Raw genomic sequence first — 25932 nt, forward strand, 5'->3', positions numbered from 1 at the left:
AACTAGGCCTCTAAAATCATCTCTCCTTACTAAACCTAACCAAACAATCTTTCTTCTTTTTAATAACCGTTCTTTCCTTTTTTCCTCTAAACCTAATCAAAGCTTTCTTTTTTTTTGAAAAAAACCCTCCTTTCCTTTAAGCTCTCTCTCTATTCTTTCAACCATTTTCTATAAACAGTCAACCAAATGTATCAAAGCAGAAGCATGCAACATTCCACCTATTCAAACATAAAAAATAATAAAATGTTTTGCAAAATGGCTGACGGCACCAAACCTCAACACCAAAGGAAACGGGAATAGAGGGCGGGACATAAACCCAAAATGGGGCATGGAAACCTGTTAAAAAATACCTGGTGATGAATGCTATTGAGCCATATACTGTGAGTGAATGCCAGCAGCTGCTATAAATACTTGAAAGCAGTTGTAGCACAGCCAAGTTCCATTGCACACGTGGCAGTGGGCACAAGGCCGTGTGGAGACTTCTGTTTTCATTCCAACCAGGATTATTTTGGTTTCATTTAAATCAATTACAAATTGGATTCAACTAAACCAAAATAAATGTTCACACTGGGGTTTGCACCAGTTTATCTCAGTTGGTTTAAAAATTAATTTAAGTTAAACAAATGCAACTTTCTGGTGTAGAGGAGACCGTAGAATTCAGAGTCCCTGGCTATAGTCACTGCCTCTGATCCAGTCAGGTGTCAGCCTGCAACCCAGCATGGTCACTTAGGCCCAGATCCACAAAAGTATTAAGGATAAATGCAAAGTAATGCACACTGGAAAACATAATCCCAACTGTACGTATAAAATGATGGGGTCTATATTAGCTGTTACCACTCAAGAAAGAGATTTTGGAGTTACTGTGGATAGTTCTCTGAAAACATCCACCCAATGTACAGTGGCAGTCAAAAAAAGCAAATAGAATGCTGGGAATCATTAAGAAAGGGATAGATAATAAGACAGAAAATATCATATTGCCTCTATATAAATCCATGGTATGCCCACATCTTGAATACTGCGTGCAGATGTGGTTGCCCCATCTCAAAAAAGATATATTGGAATTGGAAAAGGTTCAGAAAAGGGCAACAAAAATGATTAGAGGTATGGAGTGTCTGCCATATGAGGAGAGATTAATAAGACTGGGACTTTTCAGCTTGGAAAAAAGATGACTAAGGGGGGATATGATAGAGGTCTATAAAATCATGACTGAAATGGAGAAAGTAAATAAGGAAGTGTTATTTACTCCTTCTCATAACACAAGAACTAGGGGTCACCAAATGAAATTAATAGGCAGCAGGTTTAAAACAAACAAAATAAAGTATTTTTTCACACAATGCACAGTCAACCTGTGGAACTCCTTGCCAGAGGATGTGAAGGCCAAGACTATAACCGGGTTCAAAAAAGAACTAGATAAATTCATGGAGGATAGGTCCATCAATGGCTATTAGCCAGGATGGGCAGGGATGGTGTACCTAGTCTCTGTTTGCCAGAAGCTGGGAATGGATGACAGGGGATGGATCACTTGATGATTACCTGTTTTGTTCATTTCCTCTGGGGCACCTGGCATTGGCCACTGTCGGTATACGGGCTACTGGGCTAAATGGACCTTTGGTCCAACCCAGTATGGCCGTTCTTATGTTCTTATGGATTAATGAAAGTTAGGAGCCAAAATACCTTTGAGGATCTGGGCCTCATATGGCTTCAGTAACCCTGCTGCACTCTTGTTCCTTCTTTTTGCCACATGAGCACGTCCCTTTGTTGTGCAGTTATTACTCATGTTTGTTACATAGTGCTTACAGACCAACTACGGACCGGGCCTTTTTGTACTCGGTGCTGGCCAACCCACAGTAGTAGGCAGTCCTCGCCCGCAGTGCAGCAGTACCTGCTGTGTGATTTACATCTTCCTGGTAATCAGCATCTTTGTCCTAACTACCTAGAGGGTACAAATTAGATACTTAACAAGCAGGCATGCCAACAAATTATCCCATTACAATTCTAGCAGATGAAACAGTGGCCAGCACACATCTTCACAATATTCTTCCTCCCATCCCCATTGTTCGGAGACTGAGCATATGGTCTCTGCTACTTTTCCAGGACCGATCCATCCCAGTTTGTAAAAGCCAATATTTCTGTGCCCACTTTCAACACATATAATATAGTCATGCTAACTCAGGGCAGCTGCAGCCTCAAATTGATTTTCTCTCTCTCTCTCAGCAGCCGTAAACATTTCTGGCGTGAGAAGTGTCTTCCTAACAGAGGCTGCCTGGGAGAGCCAGTTGAGAGGACCTATCACTTCTCCCCAGCCATTTTTGAAATACACACAGTTTACTTAAATTATTTTCAGGAGTAAATCCATTATACAAGTAATGAAATTTGGCCTTGGGTATTGCTCCAGACTGTCAAGCTGAGACCACTCTTGTTAAATCAGAAAGATCCCAGGTATCAGGGAGAGAAGTGAGAGAGAACCAAGCAGACAAAGGTAGCGAGCACAGGGTGAACAGGAAGAAAACCAGAACATAGGCTGAAATTGAATATTTGTATTGATTAAAAAATCCCATCACCAGAACAATAATATAAAGGGGGAAGGAAAGCCAGATATCTCCGACTGCAAGCACAGGAAGGCCACCACCCTTGCCACTTGACGGAAAGCACAGAACTCCTAATTTCCCCAGATAAATAACTGAGCAATGGAAACAGACACATGGGCAACACATGCAACCTCTGAGGTTTCCTTTGCTAAGAAAGCAAGGTCACTGTATGGCTAGAATACCACTGTGCCCTCCTCCCTATCCACCTGTTCCTTACCAACCTATTCTCACTAATTGCCCTATCCCAGACAATCAAAGCTACATAGGAATGTATGCTTAACAAGCACAGTATGAAACAAACTCTCTGGTTATAATTTGATGAGAATTAGTGGCAAGTTTAGCACAGCTGCTGTGCTACATACTGGTTCCCAGCCATTGGTATTTCATATGAGTATCGTTACTTCAGGCTTTTGTGATGGGTACAGATTAGGCTTCCTCTCCGTCCCTGGGTGAGTCTGCATGCTGGGCCCTGATGTATCCTTGTGGCCTACCTCCCAAACGGTTGCATGTGCTCAAACCCTCAAGAGATCTTTGGTTCCTCCAGTCCTCAGCCTCAAGGCTGTGAGAAGCTGCACAAGCTTTCCCGCAGGTTTGAGCATATACAGTTGAGTGGGAGTTGCTGGGCACTGGCCGGTCTAGTTGACGTTTTAGGCAAATAAAAGGGCACAGTTGCTGTAAAGTTTGGGGATCTCTTGTGCTCTGTCCTATACCTTGGAATGTCTACTAAAGCCATTGGACACAGAACGGAATTAATTTCAACAGCCAGAGGAGAAAAGGGCTGTGATTGCCTAAAAGGAAGCACAGATCAATTTGATGTTTCATGGGGGATGTTAAGTCATAAAATTACTATTTATAAACCATGTCTTTGCAGGCAAGCATCTGAGTTCCTTTTTGTTAAAACTCATGATGTTCTTACAGTTCAACGATTCATTAACAAATGATCATTAATGCTGTGACAGCTGTTGCTACTACAGTTATGCACCTAATAAATCATCCTAAAGGGAATGCATAAGGGGCTTTGCAACCCGTGAACAGTGGGCGGATGTAGCATTCAAGCTGAAAACAATGACACAGAAGTCATGCTGGACTGAGAGGAGCTCAGGGATTAGAAATGATTGTGTTCTCACTCTTTTCTTGCAGCAAGCAGGAAGAGCACCTCACTGGCCCGGTTTAGATGGACTTGCCTTTTGGACAGAGGAAATATGACCTGAGGCTCACACTGCATTTAAAATTTTTTGAGTTTCACGTACCTAACTACATCTGTTCCCTCCCACCCACTGAACTCCTGAGCATTTGAAGGCAGAGTCAGTAAAAAGTTTATACTTGAAGCCCCTATAATTCCCCTGAATAACAGACACTGGAGACTGATGCAAAGGACATTGAACTCAATGGGAGTTCCTCTGACTTCAATGGGTTTTGGATCAGGTGCTAAAAAAAGCGAGGAGTGATAAGTTTAGCATCCAGTGTGGATGGATTGTGTGCAATTTTCTTCTTTTAATTAGCGCCTAAGTGGGAGTGCATTAGGAGCACTGATAAATTAGTGAAGAACGGCTCTTTATCTAAAGATCCTGATGCTTTCCAGTCAGAACCACTTTTTCTGATGCCGCTGTAAAGATGCCATCATCTTTTCCAAGAGATGAGTTTGAATGGGACCCTATTTTGGCTTCAATATAACAGTACAAATGGGATTTGCACCCTATACACAAACCACTGCCCTCGTGAGTCCTGTGTGTAACCAGTGCAGACGCTTGTGTGGTGGTGAAAAAAAGAAGTGGGTAAACTAATCTAAACTCTATATTCGCCACATGGAAGTGGATAAACTGTGTTTACCCTTGACACATGACTGAGTGCAGACACGTCCTCACTCAGTCCAAGGCGACCTTCAAGGAGATTAACGCAAGAGAATGAGCAGGTCATTGCAAAATGGATGGGAAGATATATTTAATCACAGGGTTCAGCCCAGGGTTATCTCTACTTGGAGCTGGGTTGAGTGAGTTTGCACCAAAAGCTTAGTGTCGTTTCCTCCGTCACGTCATCTTTCAGCTTCCCAAAACACATGAAATAGCGTCAAGATTTTGTAATGGTGCCTAACTAGGCCCTAATTACTTCATCTCTTCCCTTTTATAATGTCAGTAACTGACCAACTTCCAGGAGCAGGGAAGGGTCACCAGGTTTGCCTTTTCTGCTCTGTGCTGGTGCTTCCAGGGGGAGAGGATGTCAGAGCAGATGTCGGAGAGTGTGGGGAGGAAAGGGGTCAGAGCTGTGCCAGGGGGATGTAGTAGAGGGACTTCAGCTCTGACCCTCTGCCTTGTCCATATTCATCCTTCTCATTTTTGTCCTCCCCACCTTCAAAACATGTGCACACTGACTCCATGTCAGCCCCTGCACTGTTCTTGCATCCTCTGCTCAGTTCCTCACCTGGGGGCCCTCACCAATGCCTGCCCCTCCTTGGGGAGGAGGGCTGAGGATGGAAGATAGGGTTGTGCTGGTTAGGCCGAGAGATGGGAGATAAGGAGATGATGTAGGGGCAGTGAAGGGACTAAGGTTGTCTTGTATGGCTGGTTTAATCATTGCCAAGGAGCCAGAGGCAGTGGAGGCAGAAAGCTGGGTTATGGAACATGTCCCAAAGAGCTTACAATCTGATTGCCATGGGGGCAAATCCTGAAGTGCTTAGTTATGGCCTGATCTCCCACACACCCAGGGTCACTGTGTGTGTGTGTATCTGGATCCTGCCACGTGGCTGGTAGTTCAGCTGTCTCCTGGACGCTGTTTCCCCTTTCTATGAACCCTGAAGAGATCTCACAAAGAAGGTACTGGGTCTGCACACAGGGAGGGAGTGGGCCCTGGGGGATGCACATTGTCTTTCTCAAGCCCTGCAGGGAATATGGACAAAGGATAATATAGCCCCCGGTTGTATTAGTTTTTGCATGTAGCCTACCCTACACCTAGCGGCCAGTTGGGAGATCCCTTACAGCCCTGTTTTCGTTCTGTCCTGTATGAAAGTCAGTCTCCTCCTCCAGATTGCTGTGTATTATTATTATGATTCTCTTTGACCCCTTTCCTACCTCAGATTTGGAAAATCACCTCAAATATCATTTGTAATTAATACTCTTAATGAGAACACATGAGATAGCTTTGTAATGTCCATTGCAGAGGTTTGAACAACTAAGGAAAGAATCTGGCCACAAAGTTAACTGCAGATCCTGTGGGGGCCAGGGAGGGAGGGACGAGTCACTTACACTAATCATGACTCCTAAAGATGAATTTCTTTACAAAAAACTAGAGGCTTGAAATTCCTGCGCTGGCTGTGACACTGACTAATTCTCAGCAATGTTCTCTCTATTGTGAACAGGATCAACACAGTACAAAGAGGTTTATAAAGACTGACAGACATCATCTGTTTTGTTAGTCCTAATTCCACTCCCTAAAAGTGAGGTTGATTGAAAGAGTGGGGGAAGAAAATTTCCCTTTCTACTCAGAAATGTCACCTCAATAAAAACCAGGGTGCCGCAATGGCTTCTCTTTTGGGTAATTATGAAGAGGAAACATCTCTGTGACTACAAAAAAATATAAATGGGCAAAGGTGAAATTATTTAGCAAGTAACCAATGCCAGTTCCTTAGTGATTTTTATTACAATGCAAAACATTGCTGTTCCTGGAAGAGGAGTGCAAAGTAAATCCTATCTCTGAGACATTTTGTAGGTAGAAGGTAAAGGAAATCCGCTGATTCTTCTCCATTGTCATAATCAGTGCTTTCAAAAGATGAGTTTGTGTGTGCTGGTGTATGAAAAGTAACAATCTCATATATTCAAGATTGCTGTGATATACAGTACATGAAATCCATTAATCTGGGAGTTTTGGTGCATCACTGAAAAATATGCAAGTTTCTCCTCTTCTAGCCAGCCAGGGAATGTATTTATTACTTGTAGATTTTCCTATGGGTTGCTAAATAGATGTTGACATTGTAGCTTGTAGCAATAAATCCAAGTACATTCACAGGCGCTGACTTAATGCTCTTATATTAACAGACTTCCAGCAGTCTAAAGGCTTGTGCAATTGACCAACTTCCAGCAGTGCTGGGGTTCTTGGTTTACAATACAGTGGCCTCAGAGGAACGCATCATTACAGTTATTTACCTGTCTGAAACTTTGAGATCTTTGTGTGGCTTTCCTCCATAAGAGATTTCACAAAGAAATCTTTGCTTGGGAGAGGTACACATTTCACTGTGGTCAAATCATTAACTGTAAATGCTGGGAGAGAACGGATGGAAAGAGAAGTCCCCATGGGAAATATTTATCAATGAAGCACTGACCATCATTTCACTCAAATGTCTAGAAAATGCCCAGTGCATCTAATCTAGTCTGTATGCTTTTCATGTTGTTATTGTCCCATGTAGAGGATTTATCCCCAATCCCTTAATGTCCACAGGATGAAGCTTCTGTCTATTGACTGCTGAAGGACTTGTTCCTGCAGCCTTAGATTCTGATTCAGCAAAGCACTTAAGCACATTCTTAACTTTAAGCACATGTATAAGTCTCATTGAAGTGAATGGGATTCAAGCACATGCTCAAGAGTGCTTTGTTAAATCCAGTACATAGTACTTAGTACAGCCCTAGCGCTCTCCCCTCCCATTGACTTCAGTGGGACTTAACGATGCTCAGCATCTTGCAATATTGGTCCAATATCTCCAGGAGCAGTTCCTGTAACACAAGATAGCTGCTGCTAATTCAGCCATTACAAAAACAATACATTAATCTTTACTTCGTCTCATATCCTGTATATTTGCCCATATCAGGAACAGATTTACAGCCCAACAGGAAAGCAAGTTAAACAGGTTCCCACTAACTGAATAAAAAACAGCTTTATTTCATCTCAAGTGTTTGTCTAACACAGCTGGTGTTCTGACCACATATTCTGTATTGTACTAATTTAATGGAAAGGATGCTATGCAGTGTGAGATTGATTTAGCTACATAATCTCAAATTATGGTTCCATTAATATAGTAGTATTTATTTAAAATCATATTAAATCATTTCTTTAAAATCAGTTTTAACATTGCTTCCCACAGAAAACAACAACAACAGATACAAAGTGTTTTTCTGGACACAAAAATTGCTTCCAACTTGACAAGATGTGACTCCAGACAGAATGCAAGATCGGAATGAAAGGAAGGGCTCTAATTGTATTGTCAACAATGAAAACTGAGGTCTGTCAGTGACTTTTATAAAAGGCATTAGGAGTACTTTGATGGAAGAACAGAATCAACATTCACTCAAAAATCAGCATCATGGTAGTGTGTGGTTCAGAAGTAAGTAAGGCTGCCATTCACCATAGCAAGCTCTCGCTTACACTTGGGATGTCCTGAAATAGAGGACCCAGTTCAAGTCCCCATTCAGGGTGACATTTAAAATATGCTCAAGTCCCACAGGCATCAATGGAACTTAAGCACATGCTTAAATATGTGCTGAAGTTCTGTCCTGAATAGGTATGGACTTAAGGCCTTGCTTAACAGCATACGTTCCTGAATCAGTGCCTGTAAACAGAATTTGACCCACTCTGACGTTGCACTACAGATTATTCAGACATGTGCGTGATATGTACTGCAATAACTGCATTACATATCATAGACTGCTATAGTATGGCACAGTGGAGCACATTTAAGAGGACACAACAGACTTAACTCTGCATTCCCTCGCTTTTGTCAGTAAAAACTGAACTTGTAACTGAGTTGAATTTTATGTATAATCTTTTACAGTTGACAGTCGATTACCTTAACCAGAAGGCAGTTATAGTTATACGAGATAAATAGTTCACCACTGTTTGCTTCCAAACTGAACCACATAGTTTCCCCATCACCTCGCTCCAGGGCATATTGTGAACGAATGCCTGCTGCCCAAGAAAAAAAGATTATAGTTATGTCCTGAGGGGAAATTTTTTCTGCTTCAGAAGGATTTTCACTTCACAGATGAGAGGGGAAGACTTTATCCTAGACAAAACAAGTTATCTGCTTCAGACTGTTCATAATCTCATGTCAGCTGATTGAGTCATGGATATAACTGACAGACATGCAAATGTAACAAATTTGAGTATAAGGATAGTCTAAAGCACACGTCTGGGGCGGGGGGAAGAGTCTGCAAAAAGGGTCCTCTCCTGTACTCCTTACTCACCCAGGATTTCTATTGAAGTGATGTAAGTAAGACGATGTTGCCTGAGCAGGAGTGCATGATCACGGTAGGATCAGCCTGTTCTAGAAACAACCCTACTATTGCAAATTGCAAAGATACAAACAGACTAATACAGGGCCACTCAAAATTTGTCCTGCTGATTTATAGCTTGTTAGGAGTCCAGGGGCTCCCTTTATTTGCTTAAAATGAAGGAGAAAGCTGCCATCGTTATCTTTAACAAGGTGGCGTGACCCATAGAGACTACAGGCTTGATTCACCAGGCTTCTGTGGAACTTTTGGGTCCCCCTGTCAGCACGACAGGGCTGATAACCCTAGACAGCTGGCAGATTCTTTGGGTAGTATGGAGGCTCCACATCCCACTGAAGGTACCAACACATGAGTGTGGCCAGGAGAAAATGGAAACTGGACACAGTGTTTCTTTGCAAAGGTTATTACTGGCTGCTGGAATGGCTCCTTGTCAGCAGTGTTGGAAATTATAGCTGTCCTAAGACGACTCTAACTTACACTGGAGGCTGAATTGGTCCCTGGCCCACCTCAGAATTGAGGAGCCACAAAGGTGGTATAAAGTTAATGGTCTCTGTCCAAATATGGTAAACAGACATCGCCATCCCTGTTTGTATTTATTGACATCCTGGCTGACAGTCCAACACAGAGTCCAAGGAAATGAACTGGCCATGAAGACTGACCTACCCTTTCATCCCTTCGAGGAAATATATCCATCTCAAATCTGATAATCTGGTGCAGGCACACTGGTAAACAAGGGTGGAGGCAGCTTGCATTACAACGTGCCTCTTGTGTTGCTCCCGTAATGTGGTGGCTAAATGGACTTCATTTTCCATTGCTGTTGATATGGAATCTTTATCATTATAACGGGGTAAATTCTGCCCTGATCTATGTTGATGTCAGGGGGTTGAGATGCATGTTGCCCAGGACTGTGAAAAATATGGCTCTGTGCTTGTTTAGAAATTTAGAAAAAGAAATATACTAAAAAATGAAAAAGGGTTGCTGATAAAAATGGAAACAGACTGTCTAGTGCTAACGGGACCAGTGAGAGCTGCTGCAGAGCTTAGGGTTGGATCCCATGGGCAATCTGAAAGCTCAAAGGTATTTGGATGAGAAATATGACTCAGACAATCTGGTGAGGGGATATCTGAAGCAGAATGAGTTCAGCCTGCACTGCATTGTTCAAGATTAACTTGTGTGTGCAGATATACAGGCGACTGCTAGACTGTTTGCACAAGTGAGAACCAAAGTGCCAGACTTGCAGAATATGAAGTCAGTGGAGCAAAAGAGATTTGCATATTTTCTGAAGAGTTACTTAACTTAAGACTGGCTGTCACTTCATTTCAACTGGACCTAGGCAGTGTAGCTCAAAAGCGTGTCTCTCTCAGCAGCAGAAGTTGTCCAGTAAAGGATATTACCTCACCCACTTTGTCATTGTGCGGGGTGATGTTTTGGGACTTGGGCCCTGTGTGATAGGTGTTTCTTCAAGGTGCTGAGCACACTGCTTCCACTGAACTCAACGGGAGTTGAGGATGCTCTATGTCTCAGAGGGGGCCATTGGCGAAAAGGACCTACTTGTTCACCCATGATGATGATGGTTCAGGATGGAGTTTGAATCAGTTGTTTCAGCATTTTTCAGAATCATAGAATATCAGGGTTGGAAGGGACCTGAGGAGGTCATCTAGTCCAATCCCCTGCTCAATGCAAAACCAATCCCCAATTTTTGCCCCAGATCCCTAAATGGCCCCCCTCAAGGATTGAACTCACAACCCTGGGTTTAGCAGGCCAATGCTCAAACCACTGAGCTATCCCTCCCCCTTGGGAATCTTAGTGAAGGTTTCCCAAGAGTAAGGATTATAGTGCCAAGCCACAAAGGCACTATCCCGTCTTTGGCAAATGAAGAGTTAATAACATGGGCTCACATAGGTGCTGCAAGAACTATAAAGGCAGCTGCCCTAGGAACTAGAGGACAGCCTGGGAGAAGGCAGGCCTCTGAATCAAGAGGTGAATCTGGGTTAGTTCCCCATTTTTGGGTTTCTTATTTGTTCCATGTCCGATCTTTTAACTGTTGTCCCATGGCTGAGCTATAAAGTTCTCCCACAGAAAAAGACACACGTTCTGTGTTTTGTGTGCTTAGTCACTTTGCCAGCCTGCAGTGTAGATAACAAAACTATGTTTCCTTTTGACAATGCCATTTTGAAAATAGGCATCAATTCAGCCTTTTCCATAACCAAGATTATGATCCCCACAAAAAATTCTGACCACTCTGCATATCGGGAAAGTTTAAAACAAACAAACAATATAAGACATAGACACCAAAAATATAATGGGGAAAGTTCACCTATTAACATGTAAACAAAGAGAAAGCAGTTCTTTGTACAGAAAAGGGGAGGCATGAAAATGGAATAAGAGTTCTATTAATCAGAGCCTGAAAACAGAATCAGCCAATGGTAGCTCCAGCTATTACACAGTGTCCTGTAGTTGCACAATATTTTTCCTTTTGAATTATGGGGTTTTAGGTTTTTGGAAGTGCTAGAGTTATCCCGACCTTTTTAGCTCATAACACTTCCATTACACTGCAGGAGCACACCCAATTCTCCTCCTATTAGATATGAATAATGATAAAGTTACTGTGAGTTAGTCACATCCTGCTGGGGAGAACTGTGCCTTGGACCTGCAGAAAGGGACCTAGGGGTTACAGTGGACGAGAAGCTGGATATGAGTCAACAGTGTGCCCTTGTTACCAAGAAAGCTAACAGCATTTTGGGCTGTTTAAGTAGGAGCATTGCCAGCAGATCGAGGGATGTGATCATTCCCCTCTATTCGGCATTGGTGAGGCCTCATCTGCAATACTGTGTTGAGTTTTGGGCCCCACACTACAAGAAGGATGTGGAAAAATTGGAAGGAGTCCAGCGGAGGGCAACAAAAATGATTAGGGGGTTGGAGCACATGACTTATGAGGAGAAGCTGACGGAACTGGGATTGTTTAGTCTGCAGAAGACAAGAATGAGGGGGGATTTGATAGCTGCTTTCAACTACCTGAAAGGGGGTTCCAAAGAGGATGGATCTAGACTGTTCTCAGTGGTAGCAAATGACAGAACAAGGAGCAATGGTCTCAAGTTGCAGTGGGGGAGGTTAGGTTGGATATTAGGAAACACTATTTCGCTAGGAGGGTGGTGAAGCACTAGAATGGGTTACCTAGGGAGGTGGTGGAGTCTCCATCCTTAGAGGTTTTTAAGACCCAGCTTGACGAAGCCCTGGCTGGGATGATTTAGTTGGGGATTGGTCCTGCTTTGAGCAGGGGGTTGGACTAGATGACCTCCTGAGGTCCCTTCCAACCCTGATATTTTATGATTCTATGAAGTTGGAAATTACATTTTCCCCATCAAGTTATGGTTGGGAAAGTTGCAAAGTCAGGACAAAATCCTGCCTTTATTGCTTTAAGGTGTGCAAGGGAGGAGCTGATGGGTGCTGGCTAGAGGGAGTGTCCCCCAGAGTCATTTTGGCAGCATAGCACATGATGGCACAGAGCAGGTGGGAACACATAATGTTACTGCTTCTCTGAAAAGGAGTAGTATGTGCTCCAGCTACTCATGCTCATGAATATGTCTTTGCAGGATTGGGGAATAGAGAATAAAACTAACATTCCATATCCACTGAATGTTTTTCTAGTACTAATTAGTAATATAGGACCAGACTGTTCCCATAAAATACACAGGAGAAGACTAAGAAGGAATGAAAATCCCAGGAAGATTTCCTCATGGCAGCCCCCCCACTTTCATTGGAGATGGGATTTACCTCTTCCTAGAACAGCTGTGATTCTGCCACCACGGCCCATGTGTCCACTGCACTGGCTCTATGGAGGGGTCTCGGGAATCATCTGGCAAACATGGTTTTAAGATTGCAATATAATTATTTGGACTTTACATTGAGCCTGATCCTGTATAAGTTGTGACCCAAAGTAGGAACATTAAAGCACGTCGTAAGTATTGTATGGTGGAGTACTGGATTTACAAAAGCTCCATTGTAGCAACTCAGATAGGCATATGTATTAGCTGGTGATAACAAAAATCTGTCAAATACTCTTCTTCTGGTCAAAGCTTGCGGGCTTATTTGTATTTTCTAATACATTGAATGTCAGCCATACAATATAAGCTCTGAATGTTAGTGTGTAACTGGTAAATTAAACTAGGCTGCAGAGTGAACAGTTCATGAATAGGGGACTTCCATACCTCTTTTAAGGCTATTGTTTCAGTAGTCTGGCTGCATGCAGACACCAAAGGACAATACTGCAGAAGTTTACATTTTGAAGGTTATCTCTGCAACCAGAAAGGCTGGAAACTTCATTGTAAAACATGAAAGCCGCATGTTTTACAATCCCATCAACACTACAAAATAGAGCTGGTAAAAAAAAAAACAGGAAAAAATCAGACATTTTTGCAGTAATTTTTGTTTCATGTTGCAATGTACTTTTTCAAATCAAAATCTGTAATTGAAATAGTTCATTGATCAATTATAGGTAAGGATATGACTCTGTCATGGAGGTCACAGATTCTGTGATTTTTCTGGGGCTTCCGTGACTTCTTCTGGGCCCCAGACAGCGGTCCCAGGGTGTAAGCAGCGGCAGAGGTTGGGTCAGCATCCCTGGGACTGGAGCAGCGGCAGTCAAACCCTGCTGCAACAGCAGCCGCAGGGCTGGAGCAGCTGCCAGCAGTCAGCCCCCGTGCTGCTGGAGCAACAGCTCCCATCCCAGGCCACCTGAACAGCGGCCGGCAGCCAGCACTGGTGCTGCCAGAGAAGCGGCTGGTGGCCAGCCCTGGAGCTGCTGGAAGCTGCCAGAACAGCTGCCCAGCAGTAAGCTCTCGGGCTGCTGGAGCAGTGGCCCCTGGGCTGCTGGAGCAGCAGCTGGCAACCAGCCCTAGGACCACCAGACCAGTGGCCAGCCCCGGGGTCACCAGAGCAGCATCCAGTCCTGGGTCCATCAGAACAGCTGACTAGCAGTCAGCCCCAGGGCTGCTGGAACAGCTGACCAGCGGTGAGCCCTGGGGCCAATGGAGCAGCAGTCCTGAGAACAGTGGCCAGTGGCCAGCCCTGGGGCCGCCAGAGCAGTGGTCCTCTGGCCTGGCAGAGCAGCGGCCGGGGTTGGGTCAGCCCTCTGGGACTGGAGCAGCTGTAAGCCCCCAGCATCACTCTATTTGTCCCCACAACCCACGGGCATTTTTAGTAAAAGTCAGGGGCAGGTTGTGGGCTTCTGTGAATTTTTGTTTATTACCCATGACCTGTTCCTGACTTTTACTTAAAATACCTGTGACAGAATATTAACCTTCATTATAGCTTTCCATTTCTGAAATAAGATTTTCTTTTTAATTAGTTTTTGGGTCAGCTTAATTATTAGGGGATTTTAAAAAAATGTTTATAAATTAAAACAAAACAATTTTCAGACATTTCTTGTTTTGAAAATAGAAAATGATAAAAAGTTTCCATAGAAATAAAGACATTTTTCGACCAAAAATATTTTCAATCTGAAAAATGTTGATCAGCTCTACTACAAAGTCAACTGTGCTGAGAGATCTAGTTACAAAGTGGTTAAAGCCTGTTTGCATTTTGTAGTGCAGACATACATGTTGATAATGTGCAACTCTCCTGTCCTGATGGGCAGTGGTGTAGGTGGCTTCTTCTTGCACACATACAAAATGGGAAATGACTGCCAAGGAAGGAGTACTGCAGAAAGGGATCTGGGGGTCATAGTGGATCACAAGCTAAATATGAGTCAACGGTGTAACGCTGTTGCAAAAAAAGCAAACATCATTCTGAGATGTATTAGCAGGAGTATTGTAAACAAGACACGAGAAGTAATTCTTCCGCTTTACTCCACACTGATTAGGCCTCAATTGGAGTATTGTGTCCAGTTCTGGATGCCACATTTCAGGAAAGATTTGGACAAATTGGAGAAAGTACAGAGAAGAGCAACAAAAATGGTCTAGAAAACATGACCGATGAGGAAAGATTGAAAAAATTGGGTTTGTTTAATCTGGAGAAGAGAAGGGGCCACTGCTCCAGCAGCCCGAGAGCTTACTGCTGAGAGTGGACATGATAACAGTTTTCAAGTACATAAAAGGTTGTTACAAGGAGGAGGGAGAAAAATTGTTCTTCTTAACCTCTGAGGATAGGACAAGAAAGAATGGGCTTAAATTGCAGCAAGGGCGGTTTAAGTTGGAAATTAGGAAAAACTTCCTGTCAGAGTGGTTAAGCACTGGAATAAATTGCCTATGGAGGTTGTGGAATCTCCATCACTGGGGATTTTTAAGAGAAGGTTGGACAAACACCTGTCAGAGATGGTCTAGATAATACTTAGCCCTGCCTTGAGTGCAGGGGACTGGACTAGATGACCTCTCGAGGTCCCTATGATTCTTCACTTGGGCGGGAAGACATCAAAATCTGTGATGGTGTTTTTCACATATATGATTAGGCCATATTGCAGATAGTAGTGGCAGCTAGTTGTGAGGTTGTAACCATGGATACAGCCTGTTGGTCATCAGAGATGTGATTTCTTGGAGCATAAGGATGTCAATGTTATTGTCTTCAACATGTTTGCAAGATACTTGTACTTTGCCTGGGAAAGTCCCTCAGTGGTTATGTTGGAGGATCCTTGTTCCAGAACCTATCTGGCCTGAAGAGGGCCATTATGGTGGCTTGAGTTGTTGCTCTGAAGACTGGAGATCACTGATCGATGTTTGATCACTGGGTTGAGGGTATTACATGTGCTTTCTCACTTAACAGAGTGGGCCGGGTGAAGGCTGCCATCTTCCACTCATGGGCAACCCTAAACTGCATCTGCACAAACCATGGCAGATACGGATACTTGCTGCAAAAATGGAAAATTAAAAACTCTCCAGTCTGTCACTGGTCACCCAGAAGACCATGGAACATATAACAACTCAATGTCCAATTCACAAATACGAAAAAGGCATTGGAGCAATACACTCTGCTGCTCCAGATGCAATTATCCGGCTTTACCATCTGAACATAAAATTATAGCTGTTGCTCTACAGTTACATCAGCCACATGAAGAAATGCAGACATGAGCTGACTTGCTGCAACCAGGGCCTTAGGTTGTAAACTCTTTGGGGCAGGGATTATCTTTTTGTTCTGTGTTTGTACAGCGCCTAGCACAACGGGGGTCCTGCTCTGTGGCTCCAGCTCCTAGGTGCCAGGGTACCACAAATAACAGAAAAGCGCAATTTAAAAATCTTTTGCAGCCGCCCTAGTGATCGGCGCCCAGCGGCTATTCATGGGCTCCAAAACCACCTGGGGCTTTGCAGCCCGCCTCCCACGAGGCCATCACAGTGGGGATGTCATGCGGTGACGTCATGTCGCGGCCCTCGCGCCGCAGGATGGTGTGTCACGCTGCCAGCCGTGCCCCTGAGCCCAGCGGCCTGGCCCACGGCTCGACCCCGCCCCCGGCTGCCGGCTTTCCGGGCGGGCAGGAGAGAGAGAGAGAGAGACACTCTAGCCCCCTTCTCCACTGTCCCTGACACCGCCCTCCCCTCCCCACCGCGTGAGCGGCACAACCATAGAGACGCGAGGCCTGAAGGCGAGCCACCGCGGTGGCGTGTGGGATGCCGGAGGAGCAGGGAGTGGGCGGTTCCGGTCCGGAGCGCGGCCTGGCATCTGGGCGAGCGCGGAGGCGGCCAAGGCTCTCGGGGGGTTGGGCCCAGGTAAGCACCGGGCGGAGAGCGGGGCGCCGAGTGCAGCCCGCTGCCGGCGCGGGGGCGTCTCTGCAGCCGGAGCCTCCCCCCGCCGTCAGGGAAAGGGGGTGTCTGCGGCCGGAGCCCTGTTCGCCCGGGCCGGCCCTGCCCTCCCCTTCCCCCTTCGCGTGTAGCCGCTGGGCAGCCCCCCTGTGGGGCGCTTGCTACTGGCGTGGGGCTGGCTCTGCATCGGGCCGCCTCTGTCCACTCCGGCGCCTGGGCGGGGTGTCTGTAATGGGGGTACCTGCCCGGAGCGGGGTGTCCAGGCTGCCCGAGAAGAGCCCGTGTCAGGCAGCCCGTCTCTCTTTCCCCCTCTGGCTCCCTGGCGGGTGTGAGAGCCGGAAGCGAGTAAAAGCCCCGCTCCAGTAGCCATGCCTTTTCTTTCTCTCTTCCTCCCACTCCCCGCAGCGCCCCTCTAGCCTTTCTGGGGTTTTGGGCCGTGTCTAGGTCGCTAACTGTGTGATTTTAATTAAAGATAATTGTGTGATTTAATAAGGTTTAATTTTTAAGTGTGCAGCGCTGATGCCTTTTTAATGTCACAAGCCCAAAGCACGTTGGAGGCTCCAGGGGGAGGGAGTGTGTATGACTGGAACTCAGAAAATGGCAGGGCTTCTTTTGTAATCTGTTTATTGAAGACTGTTTTAACAAGATACACAAAATACATTAAAAAACAAACAAACAAGGAACGGGTAGATCTTTTTAGAAGGGGACTAAGGCCCGGCTGTTGCTTGTTGGGCTCTGCACTGCATAGTTTAATCAGAAGTGCTGGGTGTGAATGGAGCCAAGAAGTTCCAGATCCATTTGGCATTCCTAAAATGCTTTCAAAATTGCAGTATCAAGCATAATCTGAGGTTAGAAGCAAGGGAAAATGGGGACGTGGAAGTTGAAATGTAGATCCCACAGCTGGACAATAAGACTTAGTACTTGATTTGGTAGCTGATGACACGTGCCTTTTAAAATTATTTTATAGGTCTTAAATTATTTCTCGGCATGTAGGAGAGAATCTAAACAGTATCATGGCAATTACATTAATATTTGCAATCCTTTTCAGAACATTTTTATTTTTGTGGATGCAGATTCTCTTGCATGGAACAACATAATGTAGTCTTTTGCCTTTTCCCCCAACCACTTTTAAAGCTGTCTTGCAGAATTGTCACTAACCTTTACCAGCCCATGCACAGTATCTGCTCACCTGCCCTGTATTATGATGACTTATGGTGAATAAAATATAATTAGTTTTTTTCCATCAAAATTATTTTTCTTTGACAAATGGATGATCAAACTTCTACAAGACCATTTTAAGATATGTTTTCACAATACAATAACTCTTTGAAAATGTTACCAGTAGTTGCTTGCTTAGGAAGGAAACACATTAATGACTTAATATACATTATGTCTTTGAGTTAGATAACCAGCTCTATAAGACTTATTTCTCAGCGACTATATTGTTGAAATGATGGCAAGAAAGCGTCTAGAGTACTGTTGGTGCTGTACAAATAATATTAGGAGAAGATAAAGCTGGATTTAAAATGAGTAGGGTCAGAACTTTAGATTTGTTCATACATTATTTATACATGCTGTTCTAAAAATCAGAGCTTTACATTTTTAATATAACGGAATTATTTGTCTTAAAACCACATGGAGAAAGTGTTGAATATTAACCATATAAATAAATGGGTCCTGGCAGTGGAAATGCCTTCTATCAGGTGTACTTATTACTGCAAGTCATATTGTTGGCTTCAGTGAAATGGCTACTTGTATAAGTGGTATGGCTAGTAAGTATTGGTAGGATCAGACCCATTCTGTTCTAGTGTAAGCCACTGTTTTCTGGTATTCATAATCAATGTAAATACTACAGTAACAATACTCTGTCAAAATTTAAATTTTCTGCTAATTTTAAACTTTCTGCTTTTTGATCCAATGTGATTGTAATTTAGAATTTTTTTTAGGTGAGTTTAGTGTTCTTAATTGAAATAAAATATTTTTAAAAAATAGCCCTTGGACATAAAACTGCTCAACTTTAACTTCACACTGTGAGTGTGGTATATTTCATTATGTGATACAATGGAATTCATACCTGCAGAAAGGAGAAGAGAGAACTAAGCACTTCTGTGGTACTGTGGAAAGATGCCAAACCCATGACAACTTTTCACCAGTGTTTTGTAATGTAACACCAGAATTGCATCGATGCTGGAGTGTGTGGTGTGATTTATGTGTAAGTAAAGTAAGGCAGATTGTGTGGGGGAGAAGGGAAGCTTATTTCCTAACTGAAAATAACTTGGTAAAAAATGTTAAAGGGTTCCTGAGCAAACATCCACTTTCTAAGATGTATCTATCAATTGAATAGTCAAAAAACATCAAACCTTTCTTCGTTAACTTTTCCAAGTCACTAATATTTAAAGACAAAAAACCTTGTCAATAAATTTGTATTAAAGGTAAATAGAATTGTTGACATTACAAATTTCTTAAGTAATGAGGGTGATAAGTACAAAAGATAAGGGAATAGAGCAACAGTGAAGCATTATATATTGAATTACAGAATGTATACATTGTTTTTATAAGTTATATCAATGAGTATTTAAATCTCTTCATCCTATTTGGCCCATCTTTTCTTATTTCCTTGTGTTCCAGTAGTTCAAGATCTCAGAGGTACTGTAATTGATACTTTTATTTAAACTGATCTGCATCTAAAATGGGTGTATGTATGTACATAAGCCTTTTTTATAATACAGAAAGGTTTCAGAGTAGCAGCCGTGTTAGTCTGTATTCGCAAAAAGAAAAGGAGTACTTGTGGCACCTTAGAGACTAACCAATTTATTTGAGCATAAGCTTTCGTGAGCTACAGCTCACTTCATCGGATGCATAAAACCGATGCATCCGATGAAGTGAGCTGTAGCTCACGCAAGCTTATGCTCAAATAAATTGGTTAGTCTCTGAGGTGCCACAAATACTCCTTTTCTTTTTTTTGATAATACAGAAAGTAAATTAAGGACATTGCATTTCCTCTGTTAAAGAATAGAAGCCATAAAATTATATCAAAAAGGTTGATAACACTGAATACAAGGTATTAAACTATTGGTTTATCTTGACGTGGCCTGTCTGCCAATGCTGTAGCAGTAGCAGGTTTGTTTTTGGAAACAACAGTTAAATCCCTGCATTCTAGGTTGGTGGAAGTGACTTGCTTAGTTTCCTACGAGAAGGAAGTCAGTGTACTTCTGCATTACTCTGAGCCATGGACGTGTAAAATAACATTCTTCAGTCAGTGACAGCTATTTCCGTTCTGAATGAATCAGCAGCATAGCCAGCCTTTTGATATGGAGGCAGCTGTTGCCTCCCCTTACTAGGAACGGCCTAGAATTAAAATTTCTCTGTACTTTGATACTCCCCCACCCTACCCATCTTAAGAGTATGTCTGGAGAAGAATGTAATCCTCTTCTCCACCAAACTCCCATATTTCTTGGTATGCAAGAGGTATTCTAAACAGTTTTATGTTAGTCTTCCTTATGACATGCTTGAGTAGTTGCATTGGACTTCATTTGTCACAGGCCATTATGATAACAAAGAAATCATTCTGCAATATTTAGTTAAAATGTTCTTATTGGCTTACTGGTGGTCCACACTCTTGAAGACTGGGAGCATGTGTGATCACATAGTGCTGATAAGACCAAGTCCAGCATACACACCCCTACCACAGTTTTCACTTCTCCTGTGGTTCCTTCTTAACTTACCAAAGGATCACATATACTGTTAAGTATTGATTTCAGAAAAGAGGAATCCTTGCACAGTCTCCTGGATTTGTTTAAAGAATTGGCTATTGCTGTCACTCAAGAATTGTTTAAATAGTATTTATAATCCTGTATAGAAGACTTCCTTGTACATTTTCCATAGCATTTTTCTTCTCGTTACCATTAGGAAAATCCCATACTGCCTATTGCTAACAGTTTATGTCTTACATCCTGAAAGGAACAAAGGAAATGACCTGGTTTCCTTCCTCTCTGCCTCACTGGATGGTTTTTTTCATGGTAGAAGATGGTGGGGTGACATGCTTGTGGCGTCTGTGTTTGCAGAAGCACAGGCTGTAACTGAAATTGGTATTTGTCTAGTCCTTGGACTCTAGCACAGAGACCTGTTTAAGATGGGATTCCTGTGAGATCGGAAATAGGCATTAGTACAGAACATGCAGTTCAGAAAGCATACTTGCTGAGTGAAAATACACTTATTTATGTACTGTAGCTCAATATACTTATGCACAGAGGAAATTACTTTCAAAAGCCCATCTTGCTTTTGTAAAATGAAACCTTGTAAATGAAATTCAGTTGTATTCAATTTCTGTTGTGCTAGAAGGGTAAAAAATGTAAAAGCAGGAGTTAGTTTGACTGCTTAATGTGTCTTCTTAATTCAAGTGCACTTATCTTTATAATTTCCTTCATTTGTACATGTTGCTTTGCTTGTCTTCTGACACTTGAGGTGGGTCTTTGAATGCCTTCTGCCATAATATGATCTGTTTGCTTTGAATTAAAATTGTTTTCACTAATTTTATTACCAAGTGTTGGTGAAAGTTCATACTGTAGTGTTTCTATACATGGCACGGTTTCCCACCTGATCAAACTGATTTCTTTTAGTCATATTTTATTGTGTGACTCAGTTGAGTGCATGCAGATAATAGTAGTTTGTTAGTCATTATTATTTACTACAGTCTGTCCCATCTTTATTACTAATCTACTCTGACACAGTGCTTCAGTACTACTGCGATTTGGTGCTATAAAGAAACATGAAAGACTTTCTCCTAATCCATTCTTCTCTCTAGTTTTCGTTACTATTAACTTAATGTTCAAACAGTTTTAAACTGGTTTTGTTTTAGTTTTGCTTTGCAGTAATGGGGCAAAGGGTCCAATAATATTTCTGAAAGCCTATTGATGTCCAGCTAATTGTCATTGGATTGAATTAATTTCTTGATGACCATACCATTCAGGCAATATTCTGATCCACAAGGTCAAAAGCTGAAATTACTTTAACCATCGTAGAGTAATAATTTCCTAGAAATATGTCTGGAGTGATTTTTTTTTAATATGGTAAAATAGTATTTTAAATGACAATACCTCAGTGGCAATGTGGATAGAATGTTAGGGACCTTTAAAGTTAATTTGTATCATGTGACTAATAAAGTTGTTTGCTTTTGGGTATTTTGTTGGCATATTAAGGGATTCTTTTAAATCACTTGGGTTTGATAAGTTTTGTAAAGTCATTGATTCATTGGTTTATAACTGGAATCCAAATTGTTCCTGAAACATTCTTCATTGCAAAAGTGTTCATCTTATGTTGCATAATATAAACAATTATAAACTATTATTGAAGAATTGTGCATGTGATAAGGAATAGAACTTGTTTAATTATTCCTCCTTTCATATGCTAGGTATAGCAAAATACTAGACAAAGTAACTGACTAGATACTAGTGTTATCAAGACTGTTAAGCAAACTCTTAAGATGTGATCAGCAGTTGCTCTTTCACAGACTCGGATATTATGAGCTTTTGATCAGAGTAGGGTGCAAGGCAAATATTAGTTGTATAATAGGATCTAATGGAAAGTACAAACGTATCAGTAATTTGAATAGCTAAGGTAGCTTTGCTTCAAAACTGCACCACTTTTTTTGGGAAATTGTGCTTACCATGTATTACAGAACTTTCTTCAGTATAAATGGGAACAAAAATTGTAAGCTGTAGGAATATTCACTCAGAAGTATACAATGTACTGTTTATGAACTGCAGTGACTGAAATGGGTATCTCCAGATTAAAACTTAAAAAGTAATTAAGGGAATTTTAGTGCGGGTAAAAGGGGCTTGCCTATTCAACAGCCCCAGAGATTGTTTTTAATGTGCAGTAGGTGGAGTATAGTAGGCCTCAGTGTCAGTCATTATCTGGAGAGATCATTTCAAAGAGTGAAGGGATAGAGGGTGTTCTGTCTTCATTCCTATTCAACCCAGACTTCTCTGCTTAGACTTCTACTTGGCTGGCTTTTGAGACATGCATGTTTGGCCCCTAAGAAGTGAACTGAGACCGCCAACTCAATTCCGATACAGTAGAACCTCAGAGTTATGAATACCTTGGGAGCAGAGGTTGTTCCTAACTTTGAACAAAACATTATAGTGGTTCCTTCAAAAGTTTACAACTGAACATTGACTTAATACAGTTTTGAAACTTTACTGTGCAGAAGAAAAATGCTGCTTTTAATCATCTTAATTTAAATGAAACAAGTACAGAAACAGTATCCTTGCCTTGTCAAATCTTTTTTTAAACCTTCCCTTTTTTTAATAGTTTACATTTAACGCAGCAGTGTACTGTATGTTGTTTATTTCTTGTCTCTGCTGCTGCCTGATTGTGTACTTCTGGTTCCAAATGAGGTGTGTGGTTGACTGGTCAGTTTGTAACTCTGAGGCTCTACTGTAGAGTCATTCTTCCTGAGCCTTTCAGTCACTATGAAGTTAGGTTGGGTTTGAACTGAAAATCAAGAGGTAATACGCTCACTGTCCTATTACCAATCCCTGGAGACATCCAGCTCCCTGTTGAGAGAGTTAAAATTTCAGAGGACTGGGGAAAGGCAGAAAAAGAAAAACACCAATGTGTTCCCTTTTTCAGGAAAATTATTATTTATTGTAAACCTTGTTCTGTGAGAAGCTGGTTTCTGTGAGCCAGATGTACATGTGCAGGGGAGCTTAATAATTTTAGCTCCTCTGTTTTCCAAACTAGTAATTTTGGCTTGTACTAAAATGTCACTTGTAACAGTGCCGGTGTTCTAGTGCACTTTAATTATGAAGTACGTTGTTAGTTTCCAGGGAAAGATGACAACAGACATTTCCAAATATAGAAACAAAACTTGGGCAAGCAGTTGCATCTGTAGGTTAAGTTGTGACTAGGGAATGAAATCTTTATCAATGCCATCTTTGCGGATCTATAATATTGGCTGGCTGGAAACCCAACTCCTAGTGTGTTGAGTCATAAAAACAAACTCCACTGCTACAAAATCATACTTAAAACAACTTGGGAATCGCAATGTGGGGATGCCTAGTTAGAGACACTCAGAAGTGTCATAGAAACAAGACTAATATTTCTTAACCAATGGCTGTGCCAGACAAACAAACTGGATACATAAGGAGGTTGGCGGAGGAGGGAAGACGCTGAGTTGACCTTGCTTACAGGTTGGCTGTAGTCTATACAGCCAGCAGGAAATTTGAAACTTTTGCTTCTGGACAAACTAAAAACGACACTGGCTGTGAATACATTTTCCTCTAAACTCCAAGTTGCAATTACTGTTAACTTGTATTTGCAGAGCTAAGTGACCAAGTTTTTATATTAGGATTTGGCTGAGCAGTGAGCAGTTGCATCTAAAGTTGTGCCACATCCTGCTGGCTAGAGTAGCTACTACTAAGCATTAGGGAAGCATCTGTTTTCTGAGTGCACAGGTGTCTGCATAGGTCACTTCCCCCCTTTCTCAGCCAAGAGCTGTGTTGTCAACAAGTCAAGCTGTGAAGTATTCCTTCCCCCCCTCCATTTCCTTTCAGTGTTATGTAGCTGTTCTGAATAAAATGGACCGTTAGTCTGTATAACACAGCTAGTATTTTTCAAATGTGGAGATGTGTGAGGCCACTGAAAGAGAGGGCTCTTCCAGATAGCTAGCTGGTGTTGAAATGCAGATACTTTTCACATACACATTAACATTGTGGTGAATTTTCATTTCCAGTGGGTATTAACCAAATGCCAGGCTTCTCTCACATTCAGTGTGGTGTTAGTGTTTAGAGATGACATTTACATTTAGAATACTATTTTCAGTCACTTCTGTCACCCTCAAAGTCTGTGGGTATTTTGGTTTTCTGGAGAAACTTCTGTGTGCTTTCAGATGAGAAGTTTGGGAATTTTGTAATGAAAATTCACTAAAATCCATTTGGCTATATGTAAATTACTCCTGTGAGGTGAGGAAGGCATTTTTCAGCTGTGAGAAGAAAAAGAGGAGGAAATGATTCATGGCGGGGTAAGGAGGGAAAGTGTATGGGAGTGTCAGGGCATTATTAGAAAACTGTTGAACCAAAACAAACTAAAAATTACATCTGTACTGTACTGGCACTGTACATCCTCAGATTCAGTAAGATGCATCTGTCCCCTACTTAAAGAAGCAAAAGTAATGTAAGGATACAGAGTTCTAATTAACTGGATTTAAAAAATTTCGTGTGTTAAAATCTTAATTTACAATTGCTTATTTGTAACATTTAAAGTGAAGGATTTTGTTTTGTGATGATTTTAACCCCGTTATTTGAATAGCTTCATTTGGTAAACTGTATTATCCTTATTGCAGCTACTAAGTGACTAAATCTACAGAATCATATACAGAATAATTCATTACTAGACTGCTCCCTGTATGTTGAGGAAAACCATGTTAATTTTCCTTTGGCATATTATAATAAATATGTGATAGGTATCCATTCTTGGTCATGTTCTTAAACTTGTGATGAATCTAATCTATAGTACTGCTAACAAAGGTCTTGTTTTCTAGGTTCTGAAACTTGCAGTGACGGAACATGTCTCAGTCAGGTGAAAAAGTAAAGGTAAAGAGAAGCCTGCATAATACAAATGTGGTATATAATTCTTTTGAACCTTTGAAAATACTCATGTTTTCACTGAAGTACTTAAACATTCCAACTAAATTTATTAGCTCAAATATATTTCTTAAATTTACTGAAAAACAAATTTGTATGTAATCCTAGTAATATAGTTTCAATAGGTTAGCCAGTCTTCCTTTATCTGGTATTCTTGTATTTATGCACAGGGATTGATGTCTGTACTTCATGCAAAATTCTTAATTGGGTATAAGTTACAATTTAAGATTTTTCCCATCTGGGTGAGTTGTAAAAGGCTTGTTTGCAAGTAAAATAACTGCCCTTTGGCGAGTGATTTTAGTTCAGGAGTATTTGCAGTATATCATTTTATTAAAAGTCTATCTTTCATGTTAAACTCCTGTGTCTGTCTTGAATAAATGTTTGTTGCTATCAATAAGCTCAGAGAGCCCAGAATTCAAGTGGCTGCAATTCTTGTTTAGGCCTAAAATAGATATTGGGTCAGTTCATAACAGAATGAAGTGGACTGTTATTTTTATGGCCCAAATCTATCAGATACTTTTTCAGGTACATTTCTGTATCTTCCTTTTGTGTCAAAGATTTAGCACTGTGAACTTTGGAGCTTTATGTTCAGCTATATTACTAACTTGTTCACTTATGTGACCATAGTTGCATCTTGGGAGGTGATGATAAACTCAATACTCTGCGCATTACTACCCAGTGTGCTTGTGTTTCTACATATATTTACAGAAATGTTTTTCCTCTGCATGTGTACACAGGCATTCTTAGGTGCTGAAATTCA

At 41.8% G+C, this 25932-nt stretch overlaps 1 protein-coding gene across 6 annotated transcripts in view; it reads left to right on the forward strand.

Moving 5' to 3' along the window:
- LOC102943831 (septin-2) overlaps window positions 1-25932 on the forward strand; it is a 92690-nt gene that overhangs the window by 15266 nt on the left and 51492 nt on the right. The window contains exons 1-2 of one of the 6 annotated variants that reach the window (XM_043529825.1): window positions 16157-16494; window positions 25070-25151. In XM_043529825.1, the coding sequence (XP_043385760.1) occupies window positions 25095-25151 (57 nt within the window). In that variant the 5' untranslated portion in view covers window positions 16157-16494; window positions 25070-25094. Of the gene's footprint in view, window positions 1-16156; window positions 16495-24136; window positions 24551-24588; window positions 24703-25069; window positions 25152-25932 lie in introns of those variants that run through there. The other 5 variants (XM_007054938.4, XM_043529830.1, XM_043529829.1 and 2 more) reach the window with 5 other exon arrangements.

The sequence above is a fragment of the Chelonia mydas genome, chromosome 15, assembly GCF_015237465.2.
Source record: "Chelonia mydas isolate rCheMyd1 chromosome 15, rCheMyd1.pri.v2, whole genome shotgun sequence".
Classification (NCBI taxonomy): Eukaryota; Metazoa; Chordata; order Testudines; family Cheloniidae; genus Chelonia; species Chelonia mydas.